Source organism: Somniosus microcephalus, chromosome 20, assembly GCF_052327205.1.
Source record: "Somniosus microcephalus isolate GS21.2 chromosome 20, FLI_Smic_1.0, whole genome shotgun sequence".
NCBI lineage: Eukaryota > Metazoa > Chordata > Chondrichthyes > Squaliformes > Somniosidae > Somniosus > Somniosus microcephalus.
In genome coordinates, this window is record NC_141006.1 from 62,957,434 (window position 1) to 62,980,114 (window position 22,681).

General features: G+C 41.8%; 1 protein-coding gene across 3 annotated transcripts in view; it reads left to right on the forward strand.

The window, feature by feature from the left end:
- The window catches only part of LOC147103338 (cAMP-dependent protein kinase inhibitor alpha-like), a 164,881-nt gene extending 156,563 nt beyond the window's left edge, over positions 1–8,318 (forward strand). For 2 of the 3 annotated variants that reach the window (XM_085962820.1, XM_085962819.1), the window contains one exon: positions 2,833–8,318. In XM_085962820.1, the coding sequence (XP_085818946.1) occupies positions 2,833–2,915 (83 nt within the window). In that variant the 3' untranslated portion in view covers positions 2,916–8,318. The remainder of the gene's footprint in view (positions 1–2,832) is intronic. The other variant, XM_085962821.1, reaches the window with a different exon arrangement.
- The last annotated feature ends 14,363 nt before the right edge of the window (positions 8,319–22,681 follow it).

The window sequence follows — 22,681 nt, forward strand, 5'->3', positions numbered from 1 at the left end:
TACGCCTGACATCAGTAGTGGGGAAAATGCTAGAGTCCATTATAAAAGATGTAATAGCAGAGCACTTGGAAAGCAGTGACTGGATCAGACAAAGTCAACATGGATTTACAAAAGGTAAATCATGCTTGACTAATCTACTGGATTTTTTGAGGATGTAACTGGTAAAATAGATAAGGGAGATCCAGTGGATGTGGTGTATTTGGACTTTCAGAAGGCTTTCGATAAGGTCCCGCATAAGAGATTAGCGTGCAAAATTAAGGCACATGGGATTGGGGGCAAGGTATTGACTTGGATAGAGAACTGGTTGGCGGACAGAAAGCAAAGAGTTGGAATAAACGGGTCGTTTTCAGAGTGGCAGGCAGTGACTAGTGGGGTACCGCAAGGATCGGTCCTAGGACCCCAGCTGTTCACAATATATAGTAATGATCTGGACGAGGGAATTGGATGTAATATCTCCAAATTTGCAGACGAGACAAAGCTGGGTGGGAGGGTATGCTGTGAGGAGGATGTCGTGAAACTCCAGCACGATTTGGACAGGTTGGGTGATTGGGCAGAAACATGGCAAATGCACTATAATGTGGATAAATGTGAGGTTATCCACTTTGGTGGCAAAAACAGGAAGGCAGATTATTATTTGAATGGCAATAGATTGGGAGAAGGGGAAGTGCAAAGAGACCTGGGTGTTCTTGTACACCAGTTGCTGAAGGTAAGCATGCAGGTGCAGCAGGCGGTTAAGAAGGCAAATGGTATGTTGGCCTTCGTAGCAAGAGGGTTCGAGTACAAGAACAAGAATGTCTTGCTACAGTTGTACAGGGCCTTGGTGAGACCGCACCTGGAGTATTGTGTGCAGTTTTGGTCGCCTTACCTGAGGAAGGACGTTCTTGCCATGGAAGGAGTGCAGCGAAGATTCACCAGGCTGATACCTGGGATGGCAGGAATGATGTATGAGGAGAGATTGTGTCGATTGGTCTTATACTCACTGGAGTTTAGAAGATTGAGAGGGGATCTCATCGAAACCTATAAAAATTCTGTCAGGCCTGGACAGAGTAGATGCAGGAAGGATGTTTCCGATGGTCGGGGAGTCCAGAACCAGGGGTCACAGTCTAAGGATAAGGGGTAAGCCATTTAGGACTGAAATGAGGAGGAATTTCTTCACCCAGAGTGGTGAACCTGTGGAATTCTCTGCCACAGAGGGTGGTGGAGGCCAGTTCATTAAGTATATTCAAGAAAGAGTTGGATATATTGCTAAAGGGATATGGGGAGAAGGCAGGGACAGGGTACTGAATTTGGATGATCAGCCATGATCACATTGAATGGCGGAACAGGCTCGAGGGGCCGAATGGCCTACTCCTGCTCCTATCTTCTATGTTTCCCTTCTGCTCCAACATCTGTCCTCCTGGTATTTGAACTTCAGTGAATAATCATTCCACCATGAAGAAGCGTTTACAAATAACTATACAGCATATTGAAGCTGATCACAGCAAATGCACACACACTCTGGGCAGAATCTGCCCTGTCACACTATTTATAACATGGCAATCAGTAGAGACTTTTTCAATTGTACAATCCAAGTCAATCATCCAGATAAACAGTTCACGAATGTCCTGGATGTCAGTGTATTGGTTGGAATGAGTGACCTGTTTTTTTTTTATTCCAAATGTTTACATGCTTGACCATGGCTATGCTTGTATCGCTGAAGGAAAAATAGTAAGAGTGAATGAAATAGAAAGATTTTAAATATGACTAACTTTTAATGTCTGGAATTTCTTTACAAGTGCCTTTTCACTGACCAGAATATCCCTTACTCTCGTATCTTTCTTGTTTCAAAAATGTCTCTTACAGTTCACCTGGAAGTCTGTTCTGTAAGTCTGTACCATAGGGAATTGATGTGCCAACCCAAGTCGAATCACATTATTCTAGTTGGCCTTTTTATAGTCTATATTTATTGGTAATTTTTTTGCTTGAGTTGCAAGACGGCTTCCCTGATGGCTCAGCTGGTGAAGGCAAAGACTATCGGGTCCAACAAGCATGACTCGAGCCATACTCCTGGGCTGAGGAAGGAAAGGTCAGCCAGGGTTCCTGTTCCCGGTCACTAGTGATTTTTGCTGAATAGGGCCAACAACATGTGCATGTTGGGTGAAGGAAAGATGTGTACTGCAGTGGAATAGCCTGCCAACACACTCTGCCTAGGCTCACATATCTAAGAATGACTAGAGCGGTGCGGTACTGACCAGCACCTGGTGCCTGTGGAACTGTACTCGACAGTAAGTCGGTGCCTCAAGAAAAGAGTGGTGAAAATTGGAGCAGAAAAGTCTTTTAAAAATGTTAAGGCATCACAAAAGCTACAGACTGAGAAATGAAATGCTAGAAATGTAGCTGGTGCTATAGTTAACATTTTTTTAGAAATGCATGAATATTTCATGCCTGTAATATTTAGGTAATTACCTGATTGTGTGTCTGACCCTTGCTGATCCAGATAGATTATAGAGGGCTTTTTGTTGGGTAAATCATTATGGAGATTTGATTTGATGGGATGAGATTGGTTTAGTAATTTCTTCGTAAATAACACAGTACATGTTGTACCAACTAGAGGGTGAAATAAACGGGGAGATAAAGTAATGACTGCTCTTGCACTGACTTAAAAAAAAAAAGCAACTTTTAGAGGAACCTATAAAACTATTATCCACAGGCTTACATGTATGTTGTCACTGAATCTGTTCTGTAAGGGATCAAAAATAAAGGAGCTCTTTCTTAAGATCTAAATTTCAGTTTAGTAGACACAAAGTACTATTTTTCATTTTCCTTACTGTTCTTCTTCTATTTTGAATTAAGAAGGAGCAGAAGGCACTCAGAAACCATCAACAGAAGCACCCCCTGAATCAACAGAGAGCCCAGAGCTGAAAGATGCATCGTAACATGTCGAGGAAGGACCTTTACACTGAAGACTGTGTGTCAATAAAGCTTTAAAACAAGTGACCTGAAAATCATCAGGATTCCTTGGCACTGTGTGTCAAGTTCACCTCGGAGCCTGGCAGGTCAAAGGGGGAAGGCAAGGTGTGGAGAAAATTTACAGAACTGAACAACATAAAATAAATAAATCAACATTACGGCTTGGAGAGGAAGCCTGGAAGACTAGCGAGATGAAAATGAAAGAGAAGTTAATCTTCAAGCCTAACATTTAATGAACTATCACATGGATTGAAGCCCTAGAGGATGATGGAAAAGATAGTTTTGCAGTTTAATTGCCAGCTATCGAGTCACTGTGACCGCTCTAGTGCAAGTTTTTTTTTTCTCAATGTAAATCTTTATAGTCAGTCAAAGCAGCAAAGATACACACATGATAACAGAAGCATTGCTATATGTATATCAGCCTGTTTTAAAATCACTAAATCCAATTTATGGACTTTTCTGACTTTAAGCCACTGAAAATATTATTTTAAAAGACCGCATCTGACTTATGTCAACATTTTGCCTTCATCCTTAAAATGGTCCATTTTGTATGCTTGTGTTAACTTGAAATATTTGAGGTGTTCAATTTTCAAGCAACAACTTCAATGGGGCAAAATTGTGCTATTTGTATGAAATTCTTCTACCTGCTATTTCGAGCAGGTACCAACCTGTCTGATCACTGCTTGATTTTATTGTGTGTTTGTATTATTTTGTTACTTGTTAGCTAAATACTGCAGTTTATACAGCCCTCCCCACTGCTTGTCGTTTAGTTAATATGGCATTACACCACCCTAACCTTAATCAGCTCTACTTCCCTCGATCAACAATTTAAAAATAGCTTTCAGCCCAGTATTTGAGATGTAATAATTCTTAGAGCTACTAACATCCTGGAAATGTTAGCGGTGAAATTTATGATCAAAAGAAGCGAGACAGATCATAAACCCACAAACACATGAGCTATGTTTATTTTTAGGAGTGAAATACATCAAAATCGGCTCAATTTCTAAACCAAAATGAATGAATCTTGTTTCAAATGAGTGAGAGTTAAGTTTTTTTCTAATACTGTAAGTTGCATACATGTATACTGCTCCAACGGCAAGATTGCTATTGGCAGTGGAAGCTTTAAGTAAGCTCCAATTTTCCTTCCTATCCCAGCCTTTCACTGCTCTGAATCTGGCTAAGAAATACTTTGAAACTGAGAGTGTTCACACTGACACTGAAGTGAGCTGAAACTTACCAGACTGGGTTAACTTTCTGTAGAGGTTTCGGATCATTTTTCTCTTTCTGAAAGCATGCTGGAACAGGAAATGATATCCAGTTGCATATATCGAAGCATTGTGACTTGCACATACATTAGGTTTGCAATAATAGAATTTCATGGAAATATCCCAGCTGGGTATAGCTAAGGATTCTGGATATTTTACAGTAGAGATTTTGAACAGACTCCACCTCTCTGAATATGTAAAATTTTTAAAGGCTCTTTGTTTTGATGTTTATACCCAAGAGGAGCAATGCCTTCAAATAGGATGAAACTCCCAAGCATTAGGAATTTAATTGTGGGTTGTAGATTTAAGACCCAGTGAGAATGGGGATGGTTGAGAAGTTAACAATACTGCACCCTAAATAAAAGGTAATAACTCATACTATGGAGCCAGTGCACTCCTCAGTGTCCACTCCTGTACATTGTAAATTGTGTAGGTTGTGCCTATCATAACAGGGAAGCGGATAGTTTATAGAGTAGAACAACCTGTGTTAAGTACTGCCGGTGCTTCTATCATCTGTCCAGTATCTCAAATGCATATGAATATATATTGTACAAATTGTATATGAATCTTGAAATTGCATATAACTTCAATATGACACCCAATAGGTGTACTGTGGTATGTTGTATAAGGTGTTTCTAAGCTGTTGTCAATTTGTCTGCAAAAGTGAGTGAGTGTGAATGGTTAAATTGTTGAACAGTATAGGTGTGCATACTTGGACTAAGTTATACTGAGCTAAGAGGTACATCCACGAGTTAAACACACGCTGGAACTTACTTTAATGGATTTATAATTACATTAACTGTAAATCTCAATGTATATTCCAGTTTCACAGACTTGACAGCAGCAGAAGCATTGCTAATCGATTACAGCCCAGATACAAAAGGGGAAAGTCAATTTTTCCTGCACATTTTGGTTTTACATTCTCCTTAGTGTGGCGTTGTAGATCTGGATTAATACAAACCAGTGTGTGAAAACAAACTTGGGCGGGGAGGGGTAACTTTCCCAGGTGATTTGGAATTCTTGGCCAAAGCTTTAAATTACCCTTCACTCACTGTTTTCAAAAATTCAGAAATAGCTTCATTTTGAAAATTCATAATACATTGAACAACTTTTTTGATCTCTAAGATAATATCCTCGCTAATATGAAGCATTGTTATTAACTGATTCATGGCAATGATGTGATTACTGAAAACAACCTGTTCTTACATAATTAATTTTATTTAAACTTTAAGAAAACTTTGCAAAAGTTCACTGCATCTGGGCTATTGGCTGTTGTACTGTAAAGTTGCCCAAGGTCATAAAGGTAGATATCCAGGTGAATTTTTAGAAGGGGTTGTTCCTGGCTGCTTCTGATAATGCACTGTCTGAAAACTTTGTAATGTTGCAACACTATCCTTTTAGTGAAAGTAGCTCAAAAATAAAAATGGGGCAAATATTTTAAAGGAATAAAGGGGGGATTAGTATATGATCCCACACGGCCAGGGAGAAGTTGTGCTCAGGGCCATCAGAAGTCAGACAATTGGGGTTACGATGCTGTAGCCCTATCACTATTCCGCACTCTCTGAATGTGACTCCCTGCGAGAAGTACAGGATCACCATTACCCCAAATATCTCATCATTCTCTAGTAGAGGGTATCAAATCTTTTTGCTCATTTCTAAGATCTTATGGAAGTACATAAGATAGTTAACGCCGTGGGGGATAAAGTAAATAGGAAGAGTTAAAGGGACTACAGCTTCAAGCTAGTGAAAAGCAAATTCAGGACTGATAGCAGGAAGGTTTTCACACACATTGATCAACATGTGGAATGGAATTCCAGGTACAAGAGTAGAGACTAAAACCCTACCATCAATTGGATACTGTAAGGCGGGGGCGGAGGAGAGATGGGTGATGGATTGAATGGCCACCTTATCCTTAATTATCTTGTGGTATGGTGGATTAACAGTGTACAGTAATGCTAATATCGATCTACGTGTAGGTTGCAAAGCTTCGCTCCTATGGGAACTGATGTAGGTATTGTGGGTGTACCTACACCATGTGGACTGCAGCGGTTCAAGAAGGCGGCTCACCGCCATCTTCTCAAGGGCAATTAGGGATGGGCACTAAATGCAGGCCTAGCCAGCGACGCCCACATCCCATCAATGAATTTAAAAAAATTTAAAAAAATAATTTACAAAGGAAAGCAGTTAGCTGATAATGGATCCAAAAACCAGAGAATGCCCATGCAGCCACTAAGGAAGATGTTATTTGACCTCTGCTGCCTGGAATGTGTTTTCAAGTATGATGGTGACTTAATCAAATCAGCAAAACTTTGCTTCTCACTCCAGTGAAGGGGAGTGACGTGCATTTACATTTGTTTGCAGCCTATCATTTCTGCCTTATACATTCTAGGCATCCGTGCAGAAATCCAATGAATATAAATTTGCAGCCAGCAACAGTAATAACTCCATTATTTCAGAACACTTGCAGTGAGGTATTCAGGAAGTTTATTTTAAATCACACTTTGCCTGTCCTTTCTTTCTGGCAAAGTATAAAGGGAGTATTAGAGCTGCAGATTAGTTCTGGTGCATCATTTGGAAATAATTCAACATACTTTGCTAATTCTCAATATAATCTTTCATAAAAGGGAAATATCAACCTCTGCATGTTGATGTCTGTCAAAGTATCCTACGGGGTAGATTGTCACTTCTGCTTGAGCGGTAATCTGGCGGAGTGGATCACGTGGCCTTTACAGAAATTTCACTGAAATCAATAAATGAAAATCAGGTGTGTTCTATTAAGCATGGATAATACCCCCCTGCAAGATTACTATCAAGGTAGTGAAGATGAAAATGTACCCCATTAATGGCACTATCACCAAAAAAATACATACAACATTTGCAGTACTACTAAGTTTAAAAGATATATATAAATAAATATCCTTGTCATCCTTCATGTAGCTATCTGTGCCTGGAAATTCCAGCTGTGCCACTGCACCGCCAGATGTGCGGCTAGGTGGGACTTCTGCCTTCCAGTCCGCCCTGGTGCTCAACCTGTCTCAATCCCAGGGTGGGGTCATTTCCATAAAAGGAGCAGGTGCTCATGCCATTGACGCTGCTCCCTGGGTGTCTCCCATCAGTCACGGGAATGGGAAGGTAGCCACTCCTGGTTGTCATTGCGCTTTGCTAATGGCAATTGATCTCTCAGGGGAAATCGCATTGTGGGTCCTCTTGCAGGCTGGGCTGTACACTGGGTGGAACTAGTGGGATTTCCCATGCGGAAAGTCCCCTCCTGACTATTGCCCCTTACTGTGACGCATGATGTGGGGTGGGGCAGGGTTTGGGGCAGTTGAAAGCAGGGGAAGTGCCCCTCACCCCTCTGTCGGGATTTTTGAATATGGGCAGAAAGGGGTGGCTAACCCGTGGAAATAAGGTTCCGCCCCAAATTCCTCCCTTACCTAGCCTGCATGATTTTTGCACCACCACTGGCAGGGGGGTGTAATTACAGCATAACGACTGAATTGTGTCTGCATACCCTCGCTTCACCTAAGGTTGTACTTGGTTTTGACTCCGCATGTATGAGTGGTCCGATAAATAGTAAATGGACCTCCAGTGAGGCTGGGGAACCGGTTGCCTGCTCAAATTCGGGTGCAATCGGGTTCGGCCTTGGAGACCAATGGCAACTGGGGATGAAATTGGGGGTATTTCTTACTCTTAAAAGTCAAACATTGTCTTTGAACATAATATGCAACACGGTTGCTGAGGGACTTGTTTGAATGTGCTTCAGAATGAGTCATCTCCACTGTGCGCCTGTAAAAACGAAGCTGTATTTTTTATGGTAGACAGTGACCTCTGCTGGTGAAATGATTGTCTAATATTCCTATCAATTGATAGTGCTTGTTCCTAATAGATAAAATATTTGAAAAATCTTAGCAACAACCTGTGTATCCAGCTAATTTATATGTTTTGTCTTTTTTAATTGGCTTTTAATGTCTTTTTTATTTGTATAAATTTTAAAAATTGTGACTGTGGTTTTCTATAGTGTAGCTCCCGATAATGCTATCCTTTTATAATTAGGAGAGGTACTTTTAATGGGGGGAAAAGCAATAAAAATGTGTTGGTACAGTTTGCAAAGTGAATGGGACTTTTTAAAAAAATGAATTTTCTACTCTTTTGAGAAAGTTATTAGTCTGGTGAGCTACACGTGTCTTGAGTTTATTTTGGCGCTGCAATAACACAGATTTAACATTATCAAGTGCCAGTTGGATGGTATTCCAATAACTGAAAAGCATGATTAAAGAACTGAAGAAGAAATTAACTGCCATTAGCTGTGCTCACTTAGGGGGATCAAAATAACATTAATTTTCCTTTAGCTTAAAGCACAACCCCTCAATCACATTAATCAGTAAAATAAAGCTTGTGATTGTATTACTTAGAATTCAGATGACAGGAAGTAAATTATTTAGGCAAGTAGAAAGATCAGCTGATTTTAGACAATCACGACTGTACTATCTGACTACCATTCCAGTATCTGCTACCTATAGTTGAGAGAGAGAGGATTGTTTTGTAAAAATGTTACAAATAAGATGCTGGAAATTCTGCAAGCTGTAATAACTGTGAATCTGAATTATCACTCTTAAACTTTTGGATGAATTTTGTGCTCAATGTGAAGAAATATGGTGCTGAGAAATGGAACATCTTTCCAGTCACCAGGAAGTCCGGCCGTACAAGGTACAGTCCTCCCAACACTGCTCAATACCTTTATGTGGGCACACCTGCCTGTTGCATCAGAGTGATCTTTTCCATTTTATTCAGAGAGGATACCCTTCATCTCGTCACTTTGGACTGCATTCAAACTCTGATTCCAGCGGTGAAAAGGACACTATTCTAACACATTGCATCCTTCAGCTGCCTCGATTTAAAAAAAAAAATAGGAGGAACTTCACAACTTCAGTGGGGTGTGGGGGTGTAAAACGATGAATTCAATGGAAAGGAAGATTGAGTGGGGTGGCTAACAGGCGGTTAATCCGATACTGCCTATTTTATACCACCGCCAAAATTGAAAGTTCCGCCCAATCTGTTTTGTTTAAATCTTTATGATAAGCGACCTAAAGGAAATCTTGGATCAAACCTATCAGAATATAATAGTATAATGGAGGTACACACAAACTATGTGATGGAAATAAGATCGTCAAACTCAACTCCAGAATCCATCCTACATGTACCCACAGGACAAAATGACAAGATAGGTTCAGATGAAGAAGGAGCTTTTCATAAGTTTCTACCATATCTCTTCCCATTATAGCATCGAGCTGTTTCTTCAATGAGTCTAGCCTCTTCCTAGCAAACTGTTCCAGCTGTTATAGACTTAGACATAGAAGATAGGAGCAGGAGTAGGCCATTTGGCCCCTCGAGCCTGTTCCGGCATTTAATGAGATCATGGCTGATCATCCAAACTCAGTACCCTGTCCCTGCTTTCTCCCCATATCCCTTGATCCCTTTAGCCTTAAGAAATATATCTAACTCCTTCTTGAATATATTTAATGAATTGGCCTCTACTGCCTTGTGTGGTAGAGAATTCCACAGGTTCACCACTCTCTGGGTGAAGAAATTCCTCCTCATCTCAGTCCTAAATGGCTTACCCCTTATCCTTAGACTGTGACCCCTGGTTCTGGACTCCCCCGCCATCGCCCTCTATGCAATGAAATGTAACTACTGGTATTTTTGTAGAGCACCGTCTGTTCCAGTTGAGGCAACCCAGGCAACGAGCACGGCTCAATATTGGCAAAGGCTTTGGAAAACATCTCATTTGTTTATATTAAAAGGTAAATATTTGACACTGTTCTGTTCCACAAATATTGCCTCAAGCAAATTAATATAGTTACTCTGTTGACCTACAGACTCTAGAATCCAATGGTATTTTATGTGCAGCTGGTAATATAGTTGCATGTTAATGGAATCATATGCTTACAATTTGCAATAATTCCAAAATTCATGTGACAAACCTATGGCAGGACCGTGGGATTTTGCAATCGTATAATGTAAAATATTATAGGAAAGGTGCTGTGCAGTTGGACTCGAGGGATATTATGCACATTTTATTTTTAGCATTTTGAAATTATGATGTAGTATTGTAATGGAAGGGAATATTGACTATTACCTATTCATCTGTTGGATATTTTAGGGATAGCTGGAGTTGAATTGTAACACCAGACTGGGACAAGTGGGGGTGGGGGGGGGGGGGTGGTGCGCTATCAATAACTCAAAAGACTGAGATTAAGCGAGTAATTAACAGGCTTTTATTAACAAGAGAATTAAGGTGTGCCTCGAGTGGTCAACCGGTCCAGAATACAAAGGGGCTGTGGAGCAGTCACCTTTATACCTGGATTTGTGGGAGGAGTCAGCCGAGGCATGCACAGGCATGTACACAGTGGAATACAAACAGTGGTTTACCACAGGGGGGAAACTACAGTAAAGATCATAAACAGAATTTTGGAGTTTATGGTTAGATTATTTTAATCTCTCTGCACCACTGTGTTAAGGTAGAATGATATAGCACAGAAGGAGGCTATTTGGACCATCATGTCTGTGCCAGCTCTTTGAAAGTGCTCTCCAATTAGTCCCATTGCCCTTGTTTTCCCCACAGACCTGCAAATTTTTCCCCTTCAAGTATTTATCCAATTCCCTTTTGAAAGTTATTATTGAATCTGCTTCCACCGCCCTTTCAGGTAGTGCATTCCAGATCATAACAAACCTTTGGCAACAGTTACTCTGATACAACTCATGACTTTTGCACACTGTTTTATTTTCAGATGACTTTTCCAAGCCTACATTTTCCTGCGGCAACTGTGGTTTGAACAGATTCTGGGCCAGTGGGAAGTTAGTTTCTTGGATCAGTAAATCCACTGGGAGTGGAATTGCTGCCAATTTCCAGTTTACGGTCAATATTAATGATTAGCAGTCATTAAGACTCATTTAAGGGAAATCTTCCCAGCTATAATTGCAGGCATAATTCCAGTGTTAAATACTGGCAGCGTCTTCTAGGTGAATGAAAAAAAAACATGAAATTTACTTTAATGCCCCCAGACCAGAACAAATACATTTCTACACCTACCGTATGTTTGCAGCAATGGATTCACGAACAGCACTGATGGCCACACAGCAGCAAAACATGGGAGTTGAAAGATTTACTCTCAAAACGGAGCTTACTGGCTACCTGTTAACTAGCTAGATCTTTCGAAAGGAATTTAGGTTTGTTCAGATTCCTCTACCGAGCTTGCAGTGGCGTTCCCCAAGGGTCAGTTTTGGAGCCATTACTCTCTGCAATTTTTATAAATGACCTAGACTCGAGTGCAGGGAGCAGCACTATAAATTTAGCAGATGATAATGAAACTTGGCCAAGTAGTAGATCGTGATGAGGACTGTTCGAGGCTTCAGGCTGACAAGACAGGATGCTGAAATGGGCAGAAGCTTGGCCGATGGAGTTCAATGGGGAATGTGTGAAGTTTGGGAGGACTAATATGGAAAGACCGTGTACTATAAATGGCACGTTTTTGCAATGTGTAGGTGAGCATAGAACTTTATAAATCACTGGTTAGGCCTCAGCTGGAGTATTGTAGAGAATTCTGGGCATCACACTTCAGGAAAGATGTAAAAGCCTTAGAAAGGGTGCAGAGGAGGTTTACCAGGATGTTACTAGGGATGAGGGACTTCAGTTATGAGGAGAGATTGGAAAAGTTAGGACTCCTCCTTGGAACAGAGAAGGTTAAGAGGTGACCTAATATAGATTTTCAAGATGATGAGAGGTTTTGATAGAGTAAATTGGGAAAAAATATCCCCTCTGGTGAGTGGGTCAACAACTAAAGGTCATAGATTCAAAATCATTGGAAAACGATCTAGAGGGGAGATGAGAATTTTTTCACTCAAAGTTGTGGGGATTGGAACGCTCTACCTGTAAAGGTGGTGGAAGCTGATTCCATAAATAATTTTAAAAGGGAGTTGGACAGGTACTTGAGGATGAGCAACTTAAAGGTTATGGACAAAAAATGAGGATATGGGACGAAGCACGATCGCTCTTTCAAAGAGCCGGCACAGGCACGACGGGCCGAATGGCCTCCTGTGCTGTAATTTTTTATGAAATCTATCCTAATGGAAGAGAATATTAGTTGCCTCTACAACAACAACTTGCATTTCTATAGCGCCTTTAATGTAGTAAAACGTCCCAAGCCACTTTACAGCAGCGTAATCAGATAAAATTTGACACTGAGCCAAAGAAGGCGACATTGGTCAAAGAAGTAGGTTATAAGCAACGTCTTAAAGGTGAAGAGGTTTAGAGAGGGAATTGGGGGATGCACAAGAAGCCAACGTTTTCGGTGGGGGGGGGGGGGTGGTTGTAGGGCTGGAGGAGGTTACAGAGATAGGAAAATGAGGGCATGGAGTGATTTGAACATGAAGATGAGGAACAAAATTTGTTCAAAACAATGTGTTTTCGGACGGCTATTAAAGAAGAGACAAAGGTGGATAAGCAGAGGGGTTTATGAATCAAATTCCAGAGTGCAGGCAAGGCAGCTAAAGGCTCTGCCACCAATGGTGGGGTGAAGGGAGGGGTGACACACAAAAGGCTAGTCAGAGGATCGAAGGGTGTGGGCCAGGAGGATGGAGGCTGTCGTGATATGGTGGGGCAATGCCATAGAGGAATTTGAAAGTTAAGATGAAGAGTTTAAGTTTGATATGTTGGGGAACAGGGAGCTACTGTTCGTCAGTGATAATGAGGACTTAGTGCAGGGCAAGCTATAGATGCCTGTGTTTTGACAAGTTGTAATTTGGCAACATAGAGGATTGGAAGCCAGAAAGGAGGGTGTTAACAAATTTGTGTCTGGTATAGATAACCTAGATTTTGGTGTGTCAGTCCCTTAAGCAATCTGAGAAACTTATTTTTATGGGAGTTGACTCGTATAGTCCTATATCTACTTATATGATAGCTTAACCCAGGGATGTATCAATCATATCTCCTTGTGATTTGGACCAAATACTTGTGCCTTTCATGCATGCATTTCTTCAATCACGCCAAGGGTGGGCTGAGTTACTGCTAGGGTGAGAGGGAGGCAGGGAGGGAGGTGAAGTGAGGCTTGATAACAGTCGTCGAGCTGGTTTATTCCACAGTAAGGCGAAGAACAAGTTACAGTTGGTTTTACTTATTTCCATTAATACAACTTGTCTTTGAGTAAGAATATAAAAATGAATAAGTAATGCTACTTTGGTGCTTAAAGCTAATTTCCTAACTCCTCTCTCCTGTGACCCAGCCCCTCTCACAGTCCTTGCGCTCTGACTGCCCCAGCTTTTTTCATGCTGTTTTTAAAAGGATGACTCCGCATCAACTTTTAGTCAAATGGACGCTGCTGCACCCCCCCACCCCACCCCCCCCCCCATTCCCCCACCCCAAGAATGAAATACACGAGCCTAACTTGTCAATGGATCGAGTTATTATAGGAGCAATGAGTATGAATGATCTCTGGAATGTCAAACTATATTTCATTGTCGACAGGATGCTGGTATAGACACCCCATCCAAAACTTAATATATGTGTGCTAGCCTGGCAGTCCTGTTAAATAAACCCCTTGAGAGCTCATTTTAGCTCAAATTAACACATTTTAACATTATTATACCAACATCCCCTGGCATAATCTGAAAATCCCAAAATATAACAGGTGGCATTGGAATAATGTCTGTACCTGACAAAATCATGGATAAAGGTTTCAGTAATAATGATTTCAGTGGCAGTGGGTGTGAGGTACAGGCGGAGGTGGGCAATATTGCATAAGTGGGAATAGGTAGTCTTGTTGATTAATAGGATGTGGGATTTAAAGCTGAGTTGAACAGGACACCAAGGTTTTGCACAGCCTGGTGCAGTCTGTGAGTGACCAGAGAGCTGGATGGAGTTAGTGGCAAGGGACCAGAATTCATGATGTGGGCTGAAAATTATGATGTTGGTCTTCTTGACGTTAAGTTGGACAAAGTTGTGACTCCAACAAGAGGGAAGGGTAAGGGAACCAAAGCAAGGGCTCCTTGGATGACGAGGGAGATAGAGAAGATGATGAAACAAAAAAAGAGGGTGTATGATGCATGTCAGATAAATTCTTCAAGGTAGAACCAGACCAAATACAATAAGTTGAGAGGGGACGTGAAGATGAAAATAAGATTGGCAAAGAGAGAATGAGAGTAGAATGGCGGTTAACATAAAAGGGAACCCAAAAATCTTCTACCGTCATGTAAACAGTAAGCAGGTAGTAAGAGGCGGGGTGGGGCCTATTAGGGACAAAGAAGGTGATATATGCTTAGAGGCGCAGGGCAAGGCTACAATACTCAATGAGTACTTTGTATCGGTGTTTACCAAGGAGGTGGATACTGACAAAATATCGGTAGATGTAGAAAAGGTAGAAGCAATGGAAGGGGTGAACATTGATGACAGGATGTACTAGAAAGGCTGGGTATGCTTAGAGTGGACAAGTCGCCTGGTCCAGATGGCTTGCATCCCAGGTTGCTAAGGGAATTGCGGGAGGAGATAGCGGAAGGGCTTGCCATAATTTTCCAATCTTCCCTAGATGCAGGGGAGGTGCCTGAGGATTGGAAAGTGGCAAATGTGACACCATTGTTCAAGAAAGGATGTATGGACAATCCTAGTAACTAAAGGCCAGTCAGTTTAACATCAGTGGTGGGTAAAGTTTTAGAAACAATAATCAAGGAAAACATTAACAGGCACTTGGAGAGGTTTAAGCTAATTAAGGAGAGTCAACACGGATTTGTAAAAGGCACATCGTGTTTGAGTAATCTAACTGAATTTTTTGATGAAGTAACAGAGAGGATCGATGAAGGGAATGCAATGGATGTTGTCTACATGGATTTTCAGAAGGCGTTTGACAAAGTAGCACATAGAAGGCTGGTTAACAAAATTGAGGCTCATGGAATAGGTGGGTCAGTGGCAGCTTGGATAAGGAATTGGCTTAAGGACAGAAAACAGCGAGTTGTGGTAAATGGCTGTTTTTCAGACTGGAGGGTGGTAGACAGTGGTGTTCCCCAGGGGTCAGTGCTGGGGCCACTGCTTTTTTTGATATATATATATATATAAAAATTACCTGGATATTGGAATACAGAGTAGAATTTCTAAATTTGCCGATGACACCAAACTTGGGGGTGTGGCAAACAGTGATGATGATACCAATCGAATGCAACAGGACATAGAAAGGCTAGCAGAATGGGCAGACAAGTGGCAGATGGAATTTAATACAGAGAAGTGTGGGGTGATGCATTTTGCCAGAAGGAACAGGGCGAGGCAATATACACTTAATGGCACAGTTTTAAAAAGTGCGCAGGGACAGAGGGACCTGGGAGGTAATGTGCATAGGTTCCTGAAGGTGGCGGGGCATATTGAGAGAGCGGTTAACAAAGCAAATGGGATCTTGGGCTTCATAAATAGAGGTATTGAGTATAAAAGTAGAGAAGTTATGCTGAACCTTTATAATGTGCTGGTTAGGCCTCTAATGGAGTATTGTGTCCAGTTCTGGTCACCACACTTTAGGAAGGATGTGAAGGCCCTTGAGAGGGTGCAGAGGAGATTTACCAGAATGGTTCGGGGGTTCACAGAATGAGAATCAGAATCCCCACAGTGTAGGTGGAGGCCATTTCGGCCCATCGAGCCTGCACCGACACATATCCCACCCTATCCCCGTAACCCCACGTATTTAATCCCCTAACACTAAGGGTCAATTTATCATAGCCAAATCAACCGAACCCGCACATCTTTGGACTGTGGGAGGAAACCGGAGCACCCGGAGGAAACCCACGCAGACACAGGGAGAATGTGCAAACTCCACACAGACAATCGCCCGAGGCCAGATTTGAACCCGGGTCCCTGGTGCTGTGAGGCAACAGTGCTAACCACTATGCCACCGTGCCCCCCGGGGGTCTTAGTTACAAGGACAGGTTGGAGAAGCTGGATTTGTTTTCATTAGAGCAAAGGAGGTTGAGGGGTGATTTGATAGAGGTGTACAAGATTATGACGGGTTTGGATAGGCTAGATGGGGAAAGGCTGTTCCCACTAGTTGATGGTACAAGGACTAGGGGACACAGATTTAAGGTTTTGGGCAAGAGATACAGGGGAGATGTGAGGAAAAACTTTATTATGCAGTGAGTGGTAATGACCTGGAATTCGCTGCTGACGGAAGTGGTGGAAGCGGAGACACTCAATGTTTTCAAGGGGAGACTGGATAGGCATTTGAGGGAAATAAACTTGCAGGGCTACGGGGATAGAGCGGGGGAATGGGACTGACTGGATTGCTCTACAGAGAGCGGGCACGGACTCGATGGGCCGAATGGCCTCTTTCTGTGCCGTTATGACTCTATCAAGAGGGGTGATGAAGAGGTAGAACTGATGTTATCATCATGTAAACTAAACCTATATCTGCAGATGATGTCACTGAGGGCAGCATGTAGATGAAGAATAGGAGGGGCCAAGGATAGAACCTTGGGTGACACTGGAGGTGACAGTGTAGGGGCAGGAAGAGAAGCCTTTGTGGGACATGCGCAGGAAATATTTGGATAGAAAGGAGTGGAACATCACACAAGGGCAGCTGGGCAAGGGAGAATAGGTGGTGGAGAAGAATGGGGATGATCCACTGTCTCGAGCACTGCAGAGAGGTGGAGGAGGAATAATGCATTATGGTCGTAGTCACAGAGAGTATTGTTATGGCCGTCTTGATGCTGTGAGCAGGGTGGAAATTGTCTGAATGGATTTAAACAGCAAGTTTAACGATAGATAGGGACAGAGCTGGAAGGCGGCAACGTTTTCAAGAATCTTAAAACGGAAACGGAGGTTGGAGATGAGGCAGTAGTTGAAGAAGATGGATGGCATTTTTGGGGAGTAGGTGATGACAGTGGTTTGAAACGAGGGAGGGACTGTACCTGAAGAAAGGAAGCCATTTACAATATCAGCTATTGTGGGAGCCAGGAAGTGATAATGAATTGATGAGCAGATCAATCTTCTGGATGAATCTGCAGTTCATTAATTCTATTCAATTACAATTGCTGCTACGAGTTGAGCAATTATATTGTTTTCTACTCTTGCAGTTTCAAAGTTTTTTGCCACGGTCAAACAAGACTGAAGAACCCACTGTTACAGCTGAGTACATAATCTGGTGATTACAGATATCCCAACATATGTTAAATCAATGTGTCAGGGTATCTTCAACTGGGCCTGAATCAATTGAAGTGCAGTGTTTTACAAATCAGAATACTAATTTCCAACATGGTAAAGTTTACAATCTATAGCAGCAAAGAAGTCACACATTTTCATGAAATACAGACATTGTCATAGTAAGCAATAGCCATTAACTTTTAATTGAATTAAAGGTGAAACTCTTATCTGTAACATCTTAATGTTTATCTAGTTCTGGTTAAGCGCGACAGTTTTGATTGACAATAGGTCCAAACATAAGTAATAGATGACAACACCAGTATGTCATAAAAGAATTGTCTTGGGAGATACATTCATCGGAGTAGTTCTGTATTTGCATCACCAAACCAAAAGGTTATTTAGCAACTATAAGACAGGGTAATATCAGTGGAAATTAACAATTGTTCATGGTATGAAAAGCATGTTACAATATTTTGTGATGAGGTCCAATCAAATTGAGAGATCTCTCATTATTGCAAATATGGACTGAGGTTGTAGCCATAAAAATGTACTTTGGTTTGAAAGGAAAAGAGTAATAAGACTAATTGTGCTCTATATTTGATGACAGTAATTTGATGATGGTTTCAAGTGGATATAAATTACTTGCAATCTATGGGATTCTAACAAAAGTCAGTGAAAATGAAGGCTATTTTAATTTGGAAGAAACCAGACAGCAATGAAGAACCATCAGTTGCAAAGTGTTGGAGTGTGAGCTATAATTTGCAAGCTGTCCCAGGAAATGGTCCGTCAGCCTTCCCAAAGGTGCTACATTTCATTCCCTTCCCAAGCAGCAAAATTGTATTTCTGTGCACTATTACTAGGGCACTGGACAGGAAAATCATCACTCCTGCCACACAAGAGGTACTACAGGAAACTTTGTGATATCCGGCACCGACGGGACCGAGCTGTTGCCGATCTATCAAAACTGCCGGACATACCAGCGTTAATGTTGAAGCATACGGAGATTTGCAGCTCTGTATCTGGCAACAAACACTGTTGCTTAGCAACAGCTTCTAAACAGTCGGCCGTACCTTAGAAGTGTCTCTGTAGCTTAGCAACAGCTTCAGAGAGACCTTCCAGAGCCTGACTGTTGGAAAAAAAAGCCACGAGAAGAAAAAAAACCTAACAAAACGGCTCCTGATTTCTGCCGGTAGATCGAGGTTTCCGGACATACAACCTCCGGATAAACCAAAGTCTCCTGTAATAGAATTTTACCATTTGTTTTGCATCACATGGGTGCTAATTTCATTAATACCAGCTTGGTGGTGGCTTTGTGGAAATGCTACACCAACATTTCCAATATACTGTAGCCACGGATTAAAACTGGCAATGCAAGAACTTTGTTCTCCAAAGGGCAATGACAGCAATGAAATTTTGATTACATTTTCTTTTTAAATATTTTTATAGTGCGAAGGAATGACCTTTTCAGCTACCATCAGGACCCTGAAGTTTAGCTCAGTGGTAGCACGCTCACCAACTAAGTCGACGGGTTGTGGGTTCAAACCCCACTCCAGCAACTGAGTGCAAGGTTTAAGCCGGCACTGACAGTGCTGAGGGAGTGCTGCAGTGTCGAGAGATGCTATCCTTTGGATGAAATGTTAAAACGAGGTCTTGTCTGCCTGTTCAGCTGGACATAGAGGATCACATGGTATGATATGAAGAAGAGCAGGGGAGTTTTCTGGTATCTTGGTCAACATTCTTAAACCAAAAACAGATTAACTGGTCGTTTACCTCATTTGCTGTTTGTCAGATCTTGCTGTGCACAAATTAACTGCTACATCTGCCTACATAACAAAAGCAACTGCACTTCTAAAATCATTCACTGGCTGTCAAGCATTTTGGGGTGTTCTGACAAAGGTGAAATATTCTATATAAATACCAGTTCTTTTTGTATCCATTTCCCTTCCCCCCCACCCCCAATCTTGATACCCGAACAGCAGCGCCACTACAATAACACGATGAACGTGACTATATGTTCTCCCCTGGCACAAAACACTTTGCAATGACAAGATGTGGAATATAACTGCAGTATTTGTGTTATTTCAACACTGTCTCAAACTAAGTGCATCGCGCCAGCACCATATAATGCAGATATAGTTCTCAGCATTCTGATTTTAGTTGATATTCTTTATATAAGAGGTCCTTCTACAAACTCCTGGTTTCAACAATGAAAAAAAAATCAAAACTGTGATTATGAAGAGTTGTGGTAAAGTTTCCCAGAAAATATGTTAGCTTCCTATTCATTTCATCTGATTTAACAAAACTGAAAGCAAATCTGGAATAAATATAACAATCGTATGTCCGTAATCCAGTTGCCTATTATTTGAGCTCATTAAGTGGCAAAAAATATAAGTGGACACTGAAAGTCAATGCTCCAGCTTTGGATGGAAAAAAACTGGGAATATAAAATGATTTGTGATCTAAAACAACATGACATTGAATTTGGACCGTATTCCGAGTAAACTGAGGCTAGTTTATGACAGTAATATGTTGAAATTGCCCAGCGTAAACCCTAGAGCTAAACATCTGCTAATCACCTCAGCTTCCTCAAGAATATGAGAGAAAAACAATCAGCATGAATAGTTAGGGAAAATATTCAACTTAAAAGCATATTTATCTCCCAGACACTGAGTGAGGCAAGACTTGAAACAAATCGTTAAGCTGCTTTATTTCCCAGCAAATGAACATACAGAGACACAGTTATGATCAGGTTTGCTTACTTCAATTTGTACAATTTATCTTTGTGTAATGATGCAATAATAAAGGTGTGCTCTGCTTCCCAACTCCAGTGGTTCATCTTACATCATCTTACCCAGTATTTACAGCACAGAAACAGGCCATTCGGCCCAACAGGTCCATCCCGGTGTTTATGCTCCACACGAGCCTCCTCCCACCCTACTTCATTGAACCCCATCAACATATCCTTCTATTCCTTTCTCCCTCATGTAATTATCTAGCTTCCCCTTAATGCATCTATGGTATTTGCCTCAACCACTCCATGTGGTAGCGAGTTCCACATTCTAACCACTCTCTGGGTAAAGAAGTTTCTCCTGAATTTTCTATTAGATTTATTAGTGACTATCTTATACTTATGGCCCCTAGTTCTGGTCTCCCTCACAAGTGGAAACATCTTCTCTGCATCTACCATATCAAACCCTTTCAAAAACGTAAAGACCTCTATCAGGTCACCCCTCAGTCTTCTCTATTCCAGAGAAAAGAGCCCCAGCCTGTCCAATCTTTCCTGATGGGTATAACTTCTCAGTTCTGGTATCATTCTAGTAAATCTTTTTTGCACCTTCTCCAGTGCCTCTATATCCTTTTTATAATAGGAAGACCAGAACTGTTTACAGTACTCCAAGTGTGGCCTAACCAAGTTTCTATACAAGTTTAACAGAACTTCTCTGCTTTTCAATTCTATCCCTCCAGAAATGAATCCCCTGCTTTGTTTGCTTTTTTATGGCCTTATTAACCTACGTCGCTACTTTGTGATTTGTGTATCTGTACCCCCAGATCCCTCTGCTCCTCAACCCCATTTAGACACTTAGGCCGCGATTGTGTCATCGGTGTTGGGTTGGGTGCGGGACAGCTGGTTTCCGGCTTCGAGTCCCGCCCCTAGCTGCTGCTGCTCCACAGACGTGATTTTACCTCGACTGACCTTGTTAAGCCCGCCTTACCGGCCAATTAACAGGAAGCGGGTCTGATGACGTCATTTGATGACGCGTCATCTGCCAGTTTCCTTAATGGGACCACGGACAATTTTATTTTGACAATTGATTTCTCAGAAAACACTGACAATCACTGCACAAAGGTGAACTCTTGCACCCAGACTCTCCAATGACTCCCTCCATAGGCTGGAATTGATGGCAGCTGCAGGTGAGGTGACAGAAGCGATCTGTCACTGGTGAGAGAGGTTCTTCCAATGAGGTGGCACTGGACATATAGTTGGATTTAAAAACTTGTAAGCTAAAGAAATCTGTAAATGTTTTAAAAATGCAGTACCCAACATTTTCTTTGCTCTGAAACTCACCATGTGCAACATTGGATCCTTCACACCACTTCTGCAGCTGTCATCAATCCACAAACATTACAGCAGACTCACAACACGCCACACTTACCTGGCGTTTTGTCCGGACATCGGGAAACCCAAGCCAGAAGCGGCAAAATCCAAAAACAGGCTGAAAACTACTGGCAAGTACCTGTTAATAGGCAGGTAATTGCCTTTAATCCGCTTCCCGTCGCTAGATGTCGGGTCCATTCGCAAATCGGGGACCCGACACTTGGGAAAGCTGTTTGGAGGCGGGTTGACGGCAGGATCGGAACCCGCCGTCAATCAAATCGAATTTAACCTCTGACCCTCCTCCAAACCCACCCTCTGAGTGCAGGCAAAATTGCGGCCTTATTTTCCAAGAAGTATATGGCTTCCTTACTCTTCCTACCAAAATGTCCAACCTTACACTTATCCATATTGAAGCTCATTTGCCAATTACACGTCCATTCTGCAAGTTTATTAATGTCTTCTTATATTTTGTAGCAGTCCTCCTCTGTATTAACTACACCCTCCACTTTGGTGTTATCTGCAAACTTTAAAGTTGTACTTCCGATTCCAGAGCCCAAATTGTTCATGTAAATTGTGAACAGCAGTGGTCCCAGCACCGATTGTTGTGGAACGCCACTTCCCACTTTTTGTCAGTCTGAGTAACATTCTCTCTTTTCTGTTTTGTAGCCAGCTTGCTATCCATTCTGCTACTTGTCCCCTGACTCCACATGTTCTGACTTTAGTCATGAGTCTACTATGTGGTACCTTATCAAAGACCTTTCAGAAATCTAAATGTATTGTGTCTACTGCATTACCATTATCTACAGTTTGTTACTTCTTCAAAGAATTCAATAAGGTTGGTCAAGCATGATCTTCCATTTTGAAATCCGTGCTGACTACTCTAGATGTTTTTCTATAACATCTTTGAGTATGGAGGGCAATTTTAACGGCTGGTAAGCCTGCCAGGTCGGCCACAATGGCTTCCCTGCACAAGCTTCCGGTTAAGAGTGCAGCCGGGCCCCGATGACGTCACTTGTGCTTGATCTGTATATTTAAAGAACCCCTCTGTCTTCCGGTGGGTGTTCCTATCACCTGCTCAGAAGAGTAAGTTAATAAAGGAATAACAACAGAAAATGCTGGAAATACTCAGCAGGCCAGGCAGCATCCGTGGAGAGAGAAACAGAGTTAACGTTTCAGGTCTGGGACCCTTCTTCAGTTCTGATGAAG